Source organism: Hyaena hyaena, unplaced genomic scaffold (genome assembly GCF_003009895.1).
Source record: "Hyaena hyaena isolate Hyena2069 unplaced genomic scaffold, ASM300989v1 scaffold_150, whole genome shotgun sequence".
Taxonomy (NCBI): Eukaryota; Metazoa; Chordata; class Mammalia; order Carnivora; family Hyaenidae; genus Hyaena; species Hyaena hyaena.
The window spans coordinates 2,263,210-2,280,097 of record NW_024080782.1 but is presented as its reverse complement, the minus strand read 5'-3'; the positions used below and the strand labels follow the sequence as shown (position 1 = coordinate 2,280,097).

The 16,888-nt window shown below is 39.6% G+C and overlaps 1 protein-coding gene across 2 annotated transcripts; it reads left to right on the top strand.

Moving 5' to 3' along the window:
- Nucleotides 1–2,372: 2,372 nt before the first annotated feature.
- On the top strand, nt 2,373–16,252 carry LOC120236233 (zinc finger protein 271). 2 transcript variants are annotated; one of them, XM_039238875.1, is made up of 3 exons: nt 2,373–2,426; nt 3,110–3,341; nt 13,790–16,252. In XM_039238875.1, the coding sequence occupies exons 2-3, from the start codon at nt 3,242–3,244 to the stop codon at nt 15,799–15,801; spliced, it is 2,112 nt and encodes a 703-aa protein (XP_039094806.1). In that variant the 5' UTR covers nt 2,373–2,426; nt 3,110–3,241; the 3' UTR covers nt 15,802–16,252. The 2 variants fall into 2 exon arrangements, with proteins under 2 accessions (XP_039094806.1, XP_039094805.1); XM_039238874.1 differs by having other exon boundaries at nt 2,405–2,461.
- Nucleotides 16,253–16,888: the final 636 nt, after the last annotated feature.

Genomic DNA, 16,888 nt, shown 5'->3' with positions numbered 1-16,888 from the left:
ACCTCTTCAGAGTCAGCTGGTGTGGACCACAACTGGGTCTAGGGTTGTTTTGGCTGACTGATCAAACTTAGATTCCAAGCTAGCTTCTCAGCCTCAGAATGCAACATCTTTGGTAAGACTCCACAAAGCAACAAATCTAGCACAATCTGAAAAAGTTTGATTTTCTCCGTTAAACACACAAAGCATATGTTCACATCATTATTTCCATGTAAAAAGTTAATAAAACCCTTACCTTTGCACATAAGAATTAACCTTTGGTTAACTTTCTGATTCTCTTTTACTAAAAACTTGTCAAAAGTAGTATGTCAACTATGGTATTCTCTCATATACTGCTGGTGGGAATGAAAAATGACTCAGCCACTCTGACAAACAGTGTAATACTTTCTTAAAATGTTAAACATACAACTACCATGAAAGTGAAAAAAGTATATGTCCATATAAATTCTTGGACACCAATGTTCATAGCAGCTTTATTTGTAATAGTAAAAAACCTGGAAATAACCCAAACTCCCATCAACTCATGAATGGATAAATAAATTGTGATATATATATATCATATATATATAATGGAATTCCATTAGAAATATATATATTCATGCAGCAACAAAATGGAACAGACTACTTATACACACAGTATTCCATTAGGAAGATAGATAGATAGATAGATACATAGATACATAGATAGATATAGATAAATTTCATTAGGAATATATATTCAGCAACAAAAAGGAACGGACTACTAATACACACAGTAATATAGATAAATCTCATAATAATGCTCAGTGAAAGAAGTCTGACCAAAAAAAGAGTGCATTCTGTGTAATTCCATTTAAATAAATCTGCAAAACATGCAAGCTAATCTATAGTAACACAAAGCAGAACAGTGGTTAGGAGCTGCAGGAAGAAACGGAGGAGATAACTCAAGATAGAAGGAAACGTCTCGGGTTGCTGGAGGTGTTCACTATTTTTACTGTGGTGATGGTTTCACAACTGCATGCATGTGACAAAACCTACCAAACTGTCTACCCTAAATATTTGCTGACTATTACTTGTCTGCTATATCACAGTAAAACTGGTTTTTAAAAAAAAGTATCTGCACTCCATTCTTGGGAGGACTGGACCCCAAACAAGTTATTTACAGGGATATTAGGGTCTCATTTGTACATCCCTAAGATTTCACAGATCAGAAAACAGTCTTGGGCTGGAATAGAAAGCCCTCGACTTGTACCTCTGCCATCATTTCAGCCAGCCACCACTTTCTCAAACCTGTACCTCTCCTTCCCAACATCTCAACCTAAATCATATGTTTCAGTCCTTCTCCTAATTCCCCCTTACTTCCCAAGATATTTCCAAGGACCCAACAATATCCTTTCCTATCGTGATATGCACCCCTCTCCCCCCAATTTCAGGTCCTTCTTCTCACCCTGATCCTTTAGCCACAGTGAAGATTATACTGGCAAGAAATCTGTTTCGTTTCTATTTCGTTTATTTCTGCTGTAGTCTTTATTATATCCTTCCTTCTACTGGTTTTGATTCTCGTTTGTTCTTTTTCTAGTTCCTATAGGTGTAAGATTAGGTTATTTATTTGAGACTTTTCTTGTTTCTTGAAGTAGATTTGTATTGCTATAAACTTCCCTCTTAGAGCAGCTTTTGCTGCCTCCCAAAGATTTCTGCACTATTATGTTTTCATTTTCATTTGTCTCCACATATTTTTTAATTTCCTCTTAAGTAAGCTATTTAGAAATGGACCCTGTGGCCTTCATTGATGGCAAAGTACATGAAACTCCAGCTTCCCCTCAATTCAGGAATTGCTGATTATTACTTATTTTTAGGGCAATGGTTCTCAAAGTGTGGTCCCAGAGCCAACAGCACAAGCACCTGAACCTGGGCTCCCAGACCTACTAAGTGGTAAACTCCGGGGACGAGGTCCAGTAAAAAGTATTTTAACACAGCTTCCAGATGGTTTGGAGGCACGCCACTGTTCTGAGGGAAAAACCAGAGGTCAGGAAAAACCAGAGAGGGCAGGAAGAAAGTTAGAACGGAAGCACACGAGCGAATATGAAGGGAAGGTTTGGAATGGGGATTCAAAATGAATAAGATAATAAGGAAGAACTCATTACGTAGTCAGAAAACCTACCCTGCCCCCAGAGATCTTTCGTGAAAGATGTTTCGACATTCACGCCAAGAACCGGCAGATAGGGCAGCGAGGTACCTGTCGCTGGCTCACCAGGTCGCTAGCTACGGCTGGGCTGAGGTCAGCTTCGCGGAGGTTCACGGGTTAACTCTCGGCAAACAGCCGCCGCGACCCGCAGCCCGCCGCGGCCGCCGCCCCCTTGCGTGTGCGCGCTTGCGAGGTCCCGCGCCATAGAGCTGAGCAATCCTCCCAGATTCCTAGAGCGGACGCGGCGATGGCGGGTTCGCAGCATGTGAGGCCTGACAGCGACCTGGAGAACAAGTCGGGGTATGGGTGGTGTCAGGTCGCGGGAGGCCGAGGAACTCGGGTGATGTCCCCTGTGCCTTGCAGCGCCGCCAGGGAGCCCTGTGTATTTTGTTGTGTTCATGGAGAGTCTAGGCCTCTGGGGTCCCCCCAGGCGCCGCTCCTGGGCTCGGTGGCTCCTTGGCCTAGTGTGCTTTGGGTCCCCGGTCAGCGCCCGCTCGGCCTTGGGTTCACCTGAATGAACACCAGAAACTTTGGGGGCAAGTGGAATCAGGAAGGGGATGCGTTCACGCAGATGAGCCGAGCGTGCCTCGGGAAAGAGTAACCTGCACGTGTGAGTGCTGGGAAGAAGGGAAAGAGGGAAATAAAAACAGATAATGATGAGGGATCCGTAATGTCAGTTCGGTATGGTAAAGGCAGCCAATACAGTGTTAACCGCTGGAACAAAAATTTTCATTTCCCTCCCCTGCAGTATCTTTCCAGTATGCCTTTATTTCAGTTAGCATTAACCTCCAGTTATGTTTGAAGGTCTCTAGACTTGGGATGGAGAGTACATGTCCAAAGAACGCCTGACTCCTGGATGATGAGGGAGGAAGCTTAGTAAATTCTGAGAGAAAAGCACTTGGAGATTAAATGAGATTTTGTTTTCTCCTTCACTTCTTTTCAATCTAGGGGATGTTTCTGGTGGTCTAGTCTCAGAAACTTTATCTCCAGTATCCACCATGATTCTCTTCCAAGCCCAGTGGTGCCCAGTTGCCTCCAGGCTTCAGACTCCTATATGGACAAGAACAGCTTGCTAAGGAAATGGTAATTCTCCAGTTGCTCCCTGAGGTGTTAAGTGTCCAGTTGCAGCCCATGGAGATCCACTTCGATTCTGAATCTCAGGAACACCACCTTCTGTCAGGTGAGAAGCAGTGTGTTTTATCCTTCTTAATGGTTTCAGAGGGTGGGGAGGGTTGTTACTGGTGCTGTATTAGCGTTTTCTTTTTTTTTTTTTTTTTTAATTTTTTTTAATGTTTTTTATTTATTTCTAGGAGAGAGAGAGAGAGAGAGCGTGAGCAGGGGAGGGTCAGAGAGAGAGGGAGTCACAGACTGAAAGAGGCTCCAGGCTCTGAGCTGGCAGTCAGCACAGAGCCCGACGCGGGGCTCGAACCCACGAACCGCGAGATCATGACCCAAGCGAAAGTCGGACGCTTAACCGACTAAGCCACCCAGGCGCCCCTGTATTAGCGTTTTCAAGTGCTGTTGGTATTCTTCATTGCCTACCCTCACTATATTAGGCAGTACTGTAGTGCTGCAAGCACATCACATGGCTTTATTGTGAATTTTAGCAATCAGATTCTCATGGAGTTCCCTCCTCTCCTTAAGTCCCCAGAGTTACCCATTTTTTTCCTGTTATAACCACTTTATCACCAATCTGTCAGTGTTTGATATTCTCCCTTTAAAATCTTCTCAGGTCATCTTTTATGGGGCACCTGGGTGGCTCAGTTAGTTAAGCATCCAACTTCAGCGCAGGTTATGATCTAGCTTGTGAGTTTGAGCCCCGAGAGAGCCCAGTGCTGCCAGCTCAGAGACTGGAGCCTGCTTCCCATTCTGTGTCTCCCTTTCCCTCTGCCCTTCTCCTGCTCGTGCTATGTCTCTCTTTCTCAAAACTAAATGAACACTAAAAAAATCTTTTCAGGTCATCCTTTTTATGTATTGTAGGGGCATAGTTTAAAGTTTTGAAGTCTGACAGCCTGGATTCAAATACTAGCTTTGTCATGATTCTGTTTCCCCATTTTATAAGTATAACTCATACCTTGGAGGTTATTTTGAGGATTGTGTCTATTACTACATAATAAAGAACCCCAAAACTTAGTGACCTAAAACATCAGACCTTTTTTTTAAATGTTTACTTATTTTTGAGAGAGAGCGAGCACATCTGTGCATGCGTGCACATGCACACACGCACACACACACACACACACACATATACACATGAGAGTGGAGGAGAGCCAGAGAAGCAGAGAGAGAAGGGGACAGAGAATCAGACGTGGTCTCCATGCTGATGGCACACAGCCTGATGCAGGGTTTGAACTCACCAGCTGGGAGATCATGACTTAAGCTGAAGTCAGACTGACCCACCCAGGCGCTCCAAAACATCAGACATATTTAAACCGTATTATTTTCTATGATGACCTATGGTTCTGTGTGTCGTCAACTTAGGCTGGGTTCAGCTGGGCAGTTTTTCTCCTGGTTGCCTGGGATCACTCATGCAGTCATCTAGTGGCTCAGCTAGGGCCATGGTCTGAGTTGGTAGCAGTCATACATGTCTGGCTGTTCGTGCCAGGTATGGTGTGAGTCATGTATCTGCAGCAGGCTAGCCCAGTCTGTTTCACAGGGCAGCCAGTTTCCCATACAGAGAGTGGGAAAGCTCTACAATGCACAGGCACTTTTCTAACCTGCTTGTGTTGTACTGACCAAAGGAAATCACATGACCAGTTCCAGAGTCATTGTGGAAGAGAACTACACAAGGGCATAGTTATTTGGAGATAGGATTACTACTATAACAAACACCACAAGCCCTAATGATATTCCCATATATAAAGCTCTGAGCACAGGCTGGACAGGTGCACTGCTGTTTTTAGTAAGATAATGTTAATCCTGACTTTATTCAGATGTTTTGCAGGGTCTCATTCCCACATCATATTTTGCTGCATTCTGATTTTGGTCTTCCCATGGCTGCCATTTTGCCTGTGAAATTCATCCTCTATTGTCATTTTCTTTTACTCTAGATCTTCTGCCTCTTTATGTTTTGAAGTATCTCTATTTTATTTTGTTTCTGTCTTCTGTATTTGGTACTTGTCTTACCTAAAGAATCTATTCTAGGACACCTGGGTGGCTCAGTCGGTTAAGCGTCCAACTTCAGCTCAGGTCATGATCTCATGGTGTGTGGGTTAGAGCCCCACATCGGGCTCTGTGCTGATAGCTCAGAGCCTGGAACCTGCTTAACATTCTGTGTCTCCCTCTCTCTCTGACCTTCCCCTGTTCACGCTGCCTCTTTCTCTCTCTCAGAAATAAATAAAACATTTTTTAAAAATTAAAAAAAAAGAATCTATTCTAAGGAATCTAGCTCTCATTTTTCCTGAGAATCACTGAGGAATTGGGTCTCCTTTCAGTTTTACATACATTAATATACATATTGTATGTGTTTGTGTCTTTTAGAGTATGTGTAAAATAACTTTTTTTTACTATAGAGTAATATAATTACATAAAGTACATTTATAAAATACAGAAAAGTACAAAACAAAAATTAATCTACAGCTCCACCATCTAGAGACAGTCACTGCTCACATTAATGTATCCTTCAAATAATTTAATTAACTATTCAACAAATACCTATTGTTGATAAAGTGTATTAGTTGATCAGACTATAGCTTATTAATTATTACTAATCATATACTATGATTAGTTACTGAGTGTTAACTCTCTGCGGGCATGATTATAAGTCCTGGGCATATAGCAGTGAACTGAAAAGGTAAAGCCTTTGCGCTCAAGGAGATTACATTCTGGTGGGAGAAACAATAAATAAATAAATAAATATATGAGAGTATAGATAGTGATAATAGTTATGAAGAAAATAAACCGGGATGTATAAGTCAGGATTCTAGCAGGAAACAGATGGTTTGAATGCAAATTAGGTAATTCAATGTTTCATGAAAAGGATGGGCAGTATTACAGAAATTAACTAAGGATAGAGAACAACCTTGGGACCAAAACCAAAAACAACAACAACAAAAAAATGAGGAGCAGTTGCTACCTTTAGTCCTAAAGTTACAAAGGAAGAGACTAATTACCAGATCCTGGAGAGTATAGTTGTAGGGTAGAACTGCCAATAGGAGCCATGGCCTTTGCTCAAAGAAACACTGCCAGCTCCTGGCTCTGCAAGAAGAGAGCCAGAATGTAGAGTGAAGAGCTAGATCCCAGTTTCCCTGGGATTTAGCAATAAAAGTCCCATATCCCAAGAACCACCTCTGTTTTTGGACAACCCAGGATAGCTGGTCATTCTACAATTCTCCTCCTACTTTGGGCCAAATCTAACTGCAAGCCAGAGGACACAGAACCCCAAGAGCTGCAGTCCATATACTGGTATCAGCCTTCTGAAGCACAGAGCAAAGTAAGCAGTAGATCTAGAGGACGGAAAGGGAAATATCCCATTACAGTCCACCCCTTTTAATCTATAATATTTGCTTTTGTTCTTTGTTTGGATTATGTTCCCAATTTAGCAGAAAAACAGTCTCTGAAGCTACCATTTCTTCGCAGGTTGACTTGTAATCAAATTATATTCCCATCTGAAACATAAGCATCACTGCCACTGGTGCTCTTCATATAAGTACTGAGGAAGAGTGGGGAAAGGAATAATTACCTTAAAATAACTGCTATAGTTTTTACTATTCACAAAGCCAAAACTGATAATCATAACTATCTTCTTCCATCACCCATTCCATATTGTCTGTACCCTCTGCCAGAATCTTAGTGGCAAAGTTCTTTACCTAGTTTAGTAACAGGAACCTTTTTTCCTGGATGATCAGAGTCCTTGATCCTGTCTCTTCCATATTGCTTCAGTTTATCATTGACTGGGCAATTTAGATATGAGAAAACTGGGAAGCACCTCCATTGAATCCTCTGAGGCCTACACATATTGTTCTTTGCTCTTAGTATATAGCAGCAGCCAGTTCCCCAGTAGCAATTGGTATCAGTCATGCTGGCCAGTAGAATGATACTTCCTTTGCCTGTTGGTTCAGCTGCATGAGGAGTACAAAATGGCCAGGAAGCGGTCTCAGATTCAAATTTAACAAAATCATGACTTTATTCCATGGTAGAAGTATTTCTCCTCTGAGAACCAGAACCCTAAAACCACCAAACCCAAGATTATGGGATAGAAAGTAAAAATAATGTAAGTGGATTATTAGTTATATAGTAAGAAGAGATATTTATTACCACTTTACCCTTGGCTCCTATTCCCATATATTCTACCCGTGGAGAAGGCAACACTGTTTATTGTCCTCTGGCTTAAGGCATATATTGCATCCTGTATGACAGCACCCCAAATTTATCAGGGGGTTGTTGCCTGGCTGGTACTGTAACTGAGCCTTCAGTATATCATTCCACTATTATTGAAACTTACTTCTGGGTGATGGGAAATGTGGTAAGACCCATGAATTACACGTATATGAGCTTGTTGCTGTACTTCCTTCCCTATAAAATAACTCCTTTGGAGACAGTATTGTACAGAATTACCATGATAATAATACACATTCTCTTAAGTCAATGCTAATTTCTTTCTGGGCTGTCTATTTAGTCCTTTGAAAACAAATTGTTGCCCTCTCAATGATAGAAGAGGTCAAGTGTAATGAATCTGTCCCCTAGTTGCTGGCTAGTTCCCCTCCAGGAACCTTATTAGGGGCTCAATATTGGACCCAGCAGTTGACTGCATAGGCGTATAGCTGTGATGATAGGCATATCAGCCTTGATAAGTAGATGTCCATATTGTTGAACCCATTCATAGCCTCCATTCCTGCTGCCATGACCATTTTGTACATAAATCCATTGGGCAAGCATTTGTGAAAAAGGCTAATTGACATTCATAACATGAATCACTGAGTCCATCTGATTGAGAGGCTTTTTACAGAGAATGCCCTTTGGTGAGTATTTACCCAGGGCACAAATATATATTCATTTTTTTCCTCATTCTAGGAGACCTAGCCTCAAAATGTTCTTCCAGAATCCTTATTTCTAGTCTAACAGCCTTGTTCTTTGAGGTACCTAACTAATTATATAATCCATTAGTCACTATCCATGAATCAATATAGACATGTATCTTAGGCTGTATTGCCTTCCATGAAAATGGACAACCAGATGTATACATGAAATTCTGCCTACTGGGAGGATTTGCCTTTACCAGTGTGTTTCAGGTCACTCCAGAGTCAGGGAATAAGTAAAAGATCATTTTCAGCTAGTGTCCACACACTGGTCAGGCCCATCTATAAACCCATTTTGTACTTTTTCTCCTCTGTTAACTGGTAAGAGAGAATTTCCATCAGGCCATGAATGTAGGCTAATGGAGAGGGGTAGTGGAGCAATTGGAAAAGGTACTATGGCAGCCCAAGTCACTAGCACATAGAATTTGTCTTCCAGACTTGCTTTTATATTGGAATGCTGGTTTGTATATCCAGTTTCATGATTTGATGGATCAAATAGCTAGTTCACAATGGTCAGTTTGTAATAGTCATTTGGTGCTCTGTGGTCAAGCATGAAGTCTCTGTTAGTGCCCAAGTGCAAGCCAGGGTCTGCCATTCACCTAAAAAATGGTTGTTGGCTGAAGGGAGTATGGCCTTACTCCACTATAGTTCTCTTTTACAAGCTTGCAAGAGGCTTAATACAGCATCCCTGACTGCTGCAGACATTTCTTTTTTTTTTTTTTTTTTAAATGTTTTATTTATTTCTAGGAGAGAGAGAGACAGCATGAGCAGGGGAGGGTCAGAGAGAGAGGAAGTCACAGACTGAAACAGGCTCCAGGCTCTGAGCTGGCAGTCAGCACAGAACCCAATGCGCGGCTCGAACCCACGAACCACGAGATCATGACCCAAGCGAAAGTCGGACGCTTAGCCGACTAAGCCACCCAGGCGCCCCTGCTGCAGACATTTCTAATACCATTGGTTGTCCTGATTAATAAAGTCCTGTGACAGGACAACTTGCATTGCAACCAGGACCTCTTCAGAGCCTTCTTTTACTCTTGAGTCTCACTCAAAAATAACCTTACAAGTTACTCATACTGGTTATTTCAGCACATTCAACTGTGGTATCTCTCTCCTCAAAAATGCAGGTCTCACCAGGTATTGTCCCTTTCTGAGGTGATAGCAGTTGGTTAGAGACAGAAGTGAAGGAAAGAACAAGCCCCATGACTTTCTGAGAGAAGACTGTTTCAGGCAGAGGGAATAGCAAATGCCAGGGACCTTTTGATGTAGTAGGAACAGGGTCAGTTTTGAGTAGACAGAAAATAGGGGTGGTTGTGGAATGAAATGAGAACACAGAGAAAAAGGATGAGTTGGGACCTTCAAGCCATAGTAAGGACATGGAATTTATTCCCAGTGTGAAAGGAAACCGTTGGAGCATTTTATACATGATAATAACATATAAAGATCACTCTATTGTATGGAGAGTAGAAGAAAGGTATGTTAGCAAGAATAAAACAAATGTTTTAAGAAGAGAGTAATCGACTATATCAAATAATAGTAAGATTGAGAATTGGATTTGTCAAGATAGAGCTTATTAGGAATCCTAGTAAGTGCGGTTTTGATGGAGTTAAGGAAATAAAAAACCTGATTGCAATGGGTTAAAAAAAAGAACAGACTTGGGGCGCCTGGGTGGCTTAGTCGGTTAAGCGTCCGACTTTCGCTTGGGTCATGATCTCGCGGTTCGTGGGTTCGAGCCCCGCGTCGGGCTCTGTGCTGACTGCCAGCTCAGAGCCTGGAGCCTGTTTCAGTCTGTGACTCCCTCTCTCTCTGACCCTCCCCTGCTCACGCTGTCTCTCTCTCTCTACTAGAAATAAATAAATAAATAAATAAAAAAACATAAAAAAAAATTAAAAAAAAAAAAGAACAAACTTAATATCGGTTAGAATATAGAGCAATATGAACTCGTACACTCAACAGTGAGACCCCAAAATTCTGATTCTAAGCTTATGTAACCTGGAGAAATACTTGATGTGTGCATCGAAATAAATGTACCAGCAGATTCATATCAGCATTGCTTAAAGAAACAAAATGTTATTGTCCATTGAAGGAGAATGAGAGCCACACACATGAATATGGATGAGTCTTCCAAACATAATATTGAACAAAAAAAGCAAGTTACAGAATATATGTGATATAATTCTATAAATGTATAGAGTTCAAAAACATGCTCTATTTGTCTGCTAAGGCTTCAAATAGGCTTTACTTAACAAAGTATCACAGACTGGGTGGCTTAAACAGCACAGATTTATTTACTCATAGGTCTGTGCATTAACTTTGGTCATCTATACCTTGTTTTCTTCTGGAAGTTTTATAGTTTTAGTTTTTCTGTTTAGATTTATATTACATTTCTAGTTAATATTTATGTATAGCATAAGGAGAGAGGGCTAATTTATCTTATTGTTCAGTTCTAACACTTTTTGTTGAACAGACTGTCCTTTCACCATTGAATTGTCTTGGCAACTTTCTTGGCAATCAATTTTACATATATGTTTGGATCTATTTATGGACTAAGTCTTTTTTTTATGTTTAATTATTTATTTTTGAGGAGTGGAGAGGCAGAGAGAGAGAGGGACAGGGGATCCGAAGCGGGCTACATGCTGACAGCAGAGAGCCTGATGCCATTCAAACTCACAAACCATGAGATCATGACCTGAGCTGAAGTCAGACACTTAACCAGCTGAACCACCCAGGCACCTATATTTATGGACTCAGTCTTATTCTATTTATAGATATATCTGACATTATGCACTGCTTTGATTACTGTAGACTTATAATAAAACTTGAAATCAGGTAGCATAACTTGTCCAATTTTGTTTTTCTTTTCCAAGAAACTTCTGTGCATAAAGTTTATAATCAGTTTGTCAATTTCTACAAAAAAGACTGCTGAGGTTTTGATTGGGGTTGCGTTGGATCTATAGATCATATTGGGAATGATTCCATCATCTTAATATTAAATCTATCTTTCCATAAATGATGGCATATATTTCTGTTTATTAGGTCTTTTTTAACTTCTCTCAGCAATGTTTTGTAATTTTCATTATAAAGATATCACACATATTTTGTTGAATTCCTTTTTAAATATTTCATTTTTGGTGCAATTAAAAAATGATTTTAGGGGCACCTGGGTGGCTCAGTTGATTGAGTGTCTGGCTCTTAATCTCAGCTCAGGTCTTGATCTCAGGGTCGTGAGTTCAAGCATGTTGGACTTCATGTTGGGTGCAAAGTCTACTTAAAAAAATTTTTTTGTTTTGTTTGAAGAGAATAAAAGCATTGAAACCACTTGTGTTTAATTTTTTTAATGTTTATTTTTGAGAGAGAGAGCATGAGTGGGGGAGGGGCAGAGAGAGAGGGAGACACAAAATCTGAGCAGGCAGCTCCAGACTCTGAGCTGTCAGCACAGAGCCCAGTGTGGGGCTTGAATTCCTGAACCATGAGATCATGACCTGAGCTGAAGTTGGATACTCAACCAGCTGAGCCATCCAGGTGCCCCCCCACCAAAAAGAAGTTTTTAATTTTAGGCTTTAATTGTTCATGGCTAGTATACAATTGGGTTTTGTATATTACTCTAATAAACTCATGTACAAGGTCTAATAACTTTTTTGACACACTTTAGAATTTACTGTATACATGATTATGTAGTCTATAAATAAAGACAACTTGACTTTTTTCTTATTTGTATCTCAGTTATTTTTCTTGTCTTGTTGCATTGGCTAGTAATATTGAATAGAGATTATACAGTGTTGAATAGAAGTGGTAAGAGAGAGTATCCTTATTTTGCTTCCTTGTTCCTAGGAGAAGAGCATTCAATGTTTAACCATTAAGTATGTTGTTAGCTGTTGCTTTTTCTTTGCTTTGTATTGGAGTAGTTAATTTACATATAACATAATTGATGTTTGAATTTAAATATACCATATTCTTGATGCACCTGGGTATCTCAGTCAGTTAAGCATTCAGCTCTTGGTTTCAGCTCAGGTCATGATCTCACAGTTTGTGAATTTGAGCCCTGCATTTGGCTCTACACTGGTGATACAGAGCCTGCTTGGGATTCTCTGTCTCCCTCTCTCTCTCTGTCCTTCCCCTGCTTGCTCTATGTCTCTCTCTGTCAAAAATAAATAAACATTTTTTTAAAAAGAAGAAAAAAGTAAATATATTATCTTCTTATTTGTTTTTATTTATCCCATCTTTCGTTTCTTTTTTTTTTCTCCTTTTTTGCCCAATTTTACATCAGGTTCTTTTGTTTTTCCATTTTTTTCTCTATTAGCTTATTGTTTCTACATCCTTTTATTGTACTTAATTGTTACCTCATAGCAACCTTTTTCTGATACTATTCTGTAAGAATTAAGCACCAATGCTTATCTATTATGGTACTAGCTGTGTACCAATTTTGGTAGAATTAAGAAAATGGGCAAATCATTTCTGCTTTATTCTCTTATGGAACCCTGGTTGAAATAGGCTGCCTTAAACCTATTACAACATATACTTTTGATTTATTACAGTTTTATCTTAGTTTACTATTTCTAGGACAATCCAAAGATCTTAAAATATTTTCGTTTTATGTACCTCCCTCCTCTTGTGCTATTTTTGCCATGTATTTTAATTCTCTGTATATTGTAAACTCCATAAGACTTCATTCATGTTACTTAAGTCAGTCAGTACACATTTAGATTTACCCATAAACTACTTTTTCCAATGCCCTTGCCTCTGGTAAAGCAAGAAGCCTTTACTTAGAGACATGAGATATTTTACTTTTGCCTTTGAAATTAACCTGTGCCATGTTTTCAACTCTCTAGACCATTTGCAGTCTGACCATAGTATGCCTTTTATAGTAAACACCATTTAACAGGGGGCTGAAAGTCAAAAATTCCCCTGGAATTCCTACCATCACGGACATCTGGTATTGTTAAGCATAGGAATGGCCTCCTCAAAAATCAACTCAGAAGAGATTTTTGATCTTTTCCTGGTTTACACTCTATATTTAGGAAGTCTGGTTACTGAATATGGCTCTTCCCAAGATAGGATCATATTTTCATAGCCACTTCCTTGTAATAATCAGGACAAAAGAGATGGGAGATTATATAGACCTATTTTTGAAAATTCAAGATTCTGTCCTGACCATTCCTGGACATTAATACTTTCTTCTTTCCCCTAATAGCAGCCTCTGATCAGCCTGGTTAGTGGTCCTCTCAGTGACAGCCAGGCTGCCACTGCCTCCTCCTCCACTTCCTCCCTCCCACTGCAAATACTCTTTCACATTGTTTACCTTACTTAGGTTAATTAATTGCTTGCATATTAGCTTTTAGTCAAACTTTCATAATTACTACAACTAGGTTTCAGTATTCCCAGATCTCCTGTGACAAATATATACAGAATATATCTGGTAAACCACTTCAATAAATGGTTATTATGATCTAATACTTATTGATTCTCCCTAATTTCTCTTTTGGAGGATAATTTTCAGTGTTTTGGAGCACTCTCCTATTGTGATGGCATTTTATAGGTAAATACAAATCTGTTTCACCTCAAACTTTCTTACATTATGGAGAATACATTCCATTTGGATTTTTTATTGTTCTAGATGGTGAGACTAAGACCAAGATTGGAGAGGTGGCTTCAGAGGAGGAAGTTACAACAAAAATCAAATCATTGCCTGAAGAGTCTGGCAACCCCAGAGATGATGTTCTCCAGGATTCTGAAAGCAGAGGATTCTGTGAATTTGGAGATAAATTAAGTGAAAAGGATCAAAACCTCTTTAAAAAAAGACAACACAACTGTGATGAATGTGGGCAAAGCTTTGCTTGGAGTACAGGCCTTATTAGGCATCGAAGAACCCATTGGGAGAAACCCTATGAATGTGATAAGTGTGGAAAGGCTTTTAGTGTGAGCTCAGCTCTGGTTCTGCATCAGAGAATTCATACTGGGGAGAAACCCTATCCTTGTACTTGGTGTATTAAAAGTTTCAGTCGGAGCTCAGATCTTATTAAACATCAAAGGGTACACACTGGTGAAAAACCTTATAAATGTGATGAATGTGGGAAAGCCTTCAGTCAGAGTTCCGATCTTATTATCCATCAGAGAATCCATACAGGAGAAAAACCCTATCAGTGCAGTCATTGTAGTAAAAGTTTTAGTCAGCGCTCAGACCTGGTTAAGCATCAGAGAATCCATACTGGAGAGAAGCCTTACACATGTAACCAGTGTAACAAACATTTTAGTCAGAGTTCTGATGTTATTAAACATCAAAGAATCCACACTGGAGAGAAACCATATAAATGTGATGTGTGTGGGAAAGCCTTCAGTCAGAGCTCAGATCTTATTCTGCATCAGAGAATCCACACTGGGGAGAAACCTTATCCATGTAATCAGTGTAGCAAAAGTTTCAGCCAGAACTCAGACCTTATTAAACATCGTAGGATTCACACTGGAGAGAAACCCTATAAATGTAATGAATGCGGTAAAGCTTTTAATCAGAGCTCAGTCCTTATTCTGCATCAGAGAATTCACACTGGAGAGAAACCCTATCCATGTAATCAGTGTAGCAAAACCTTCAGTAGGCTTTCAGATCTTATGAATCACCAGCGAATTCACACAGGAGAGAAACCTTACCCGTGTAGCCAGTGCAGTAAAATGTTTAGTCGAAGATCGGACCTTGTAAAACATCATAGAATTCATACAGGTGAGAAGCCCTATGAATGTGATGAATGTGGGAAAACCTTCAGTCAGAGCTCAAATCTTATTCTACATCAGAGAATCCACACTGGAGAGAAACCCTATCCATGTAGTGATTGTACTAAAAGTTTTAGTCGTCGTTCTGACCTTGTTAAACATCAAAGAATACATACTGGAGAGAAGCCATATGGGTGTAACCAGTGCAGTAAAAGTTTTAGTCAAAGCTCAGACCTCACTAAACATCAGAGAGTGCACTCTGGGGAAAAGCCCTATCATTGTGATCATTGTGAGAAAGCCTTCAGTCAGAGTTCTGACCTTATTCTTCATCAGAGAATCCACACTGGAGAAAAACCATACCCATGCACACAGTGCAACAAAAGTTTCAGCCAGAACTCAGACCTTATCAAACACCAGAGAATCCACACTGGGGAGAAACCATATAAATGTCAGGAGTGTGGAAAGGCTTTCAGTCAGTGCTCAGCTCTTATCCTACATCAGAGGATCCACACTGGGGAAAAACCATATTCATGTGATCAGTGTGGCAAAAGCTTTAGTCGGCGCTCCGATCTCATTAACCATCAAAGAATCCACACTAGTGAAAAGCCCTATAAATGTGATGCATGTGGGAAAGCCTTCAGCACATGCACTGAACTTATTGAACACCAGGGAATCCACACCAGGGAGACACCCCACAGGTGTGTTCATTGCAACAGAAGTTTTAGCCAGCTCTCTGATCTTATTGATCATGAGATAATCCATTCTGGGGAAGACAGTCTAAATGTGATGAATGTGGGAGAAGCTTTAGAGTATACACCAACTTTATTCAGTACTGGAGACACTAGACCAGAAAAAAGTCTTAGAAATGCTATTGAGGATTATGAAAAAGGTTTTAATCAATGCTCAACTCTTGTGCTACATTAAGAAAAAAACACCACTGGACAGGAAATTTTTACAGTGAAGGTTTAACTGAGAGCTCAGACATTACTAAACTTAAAAATTCTGAGGAGGAATCCTGTAATTGGGAAAAACTTCAAAGTGAATAAAAATATTACTGAATGTCAGCAACAATGGAAAAGATTTTCTGTCTATGATGTAAAAAAAAAGAAAAAAAGCCCTTTAGTCTTTTATTCAAATACAATCCACAAGGGAAGAGTTTTATGATTATAAGAAATGTGTAACAATATTAATGCAGAACCTATTCAGATATTGTAAAAGTCAGTGTGATGGGTCTGCAATCAGAACTCAGAAAGAAATGTGCTAATATAATCTCAAACCTTTAGAAAGCCCTAATTACCCATTGCATATCAGAGAGGTCACTTTAGCAAGTGTAGGGAAAGCTTAATTCCCTTCCATATGTTAACTGGCATTCACTCTGATAATCAGCATGCCACTTATCTCCTGACAGTGGAAGAGCCCTGCCTTATGCTAATGTTAATTGTCTATCATTAAATTCCCTCTTTTGAACATGCTATGCTATTCTGGTATTAAGCTTACTAACTACATAACTCTAGTGCCCCATTTTCTCAGAAAATTTTCTTTGGCCTATTTTTGGTTTTCCTAACTAATATGACTTTTCAAGTTTCTGCAGTATTCACAGCAAATATGGACTTATTTTGCTCTAATGTAGCCCATAAACTTGATTGGTTTGAAATCCTTCACTACCATTTAATCACAGCTCCTAAATATGTGAAATAGATTTTTTTTAAAAAAGAATTCCATATATCGGAGTGTGAAGATTTCTTTTCCATTATGTTTATTTTATCATCTATAGATTGAACAAAAATGAGAGCTAAAGTAATATCTATGTGACTAATTTGTATAGCATATTCTGTCTAAAAATAAAAAGACTGATTTTTTTCAAGTGGCAACATTTATCAGACTATGTTTGTTTGTTTTTTAATGTTTATTTATTTTAAGAGAGTGAGACTGTGCATGTGAGCAGGGTGGGGGGTGGGAGCAAAGAGAGAGAATCCCAAGCAGTTCCATACTCGACACAGAGCCTGATGTG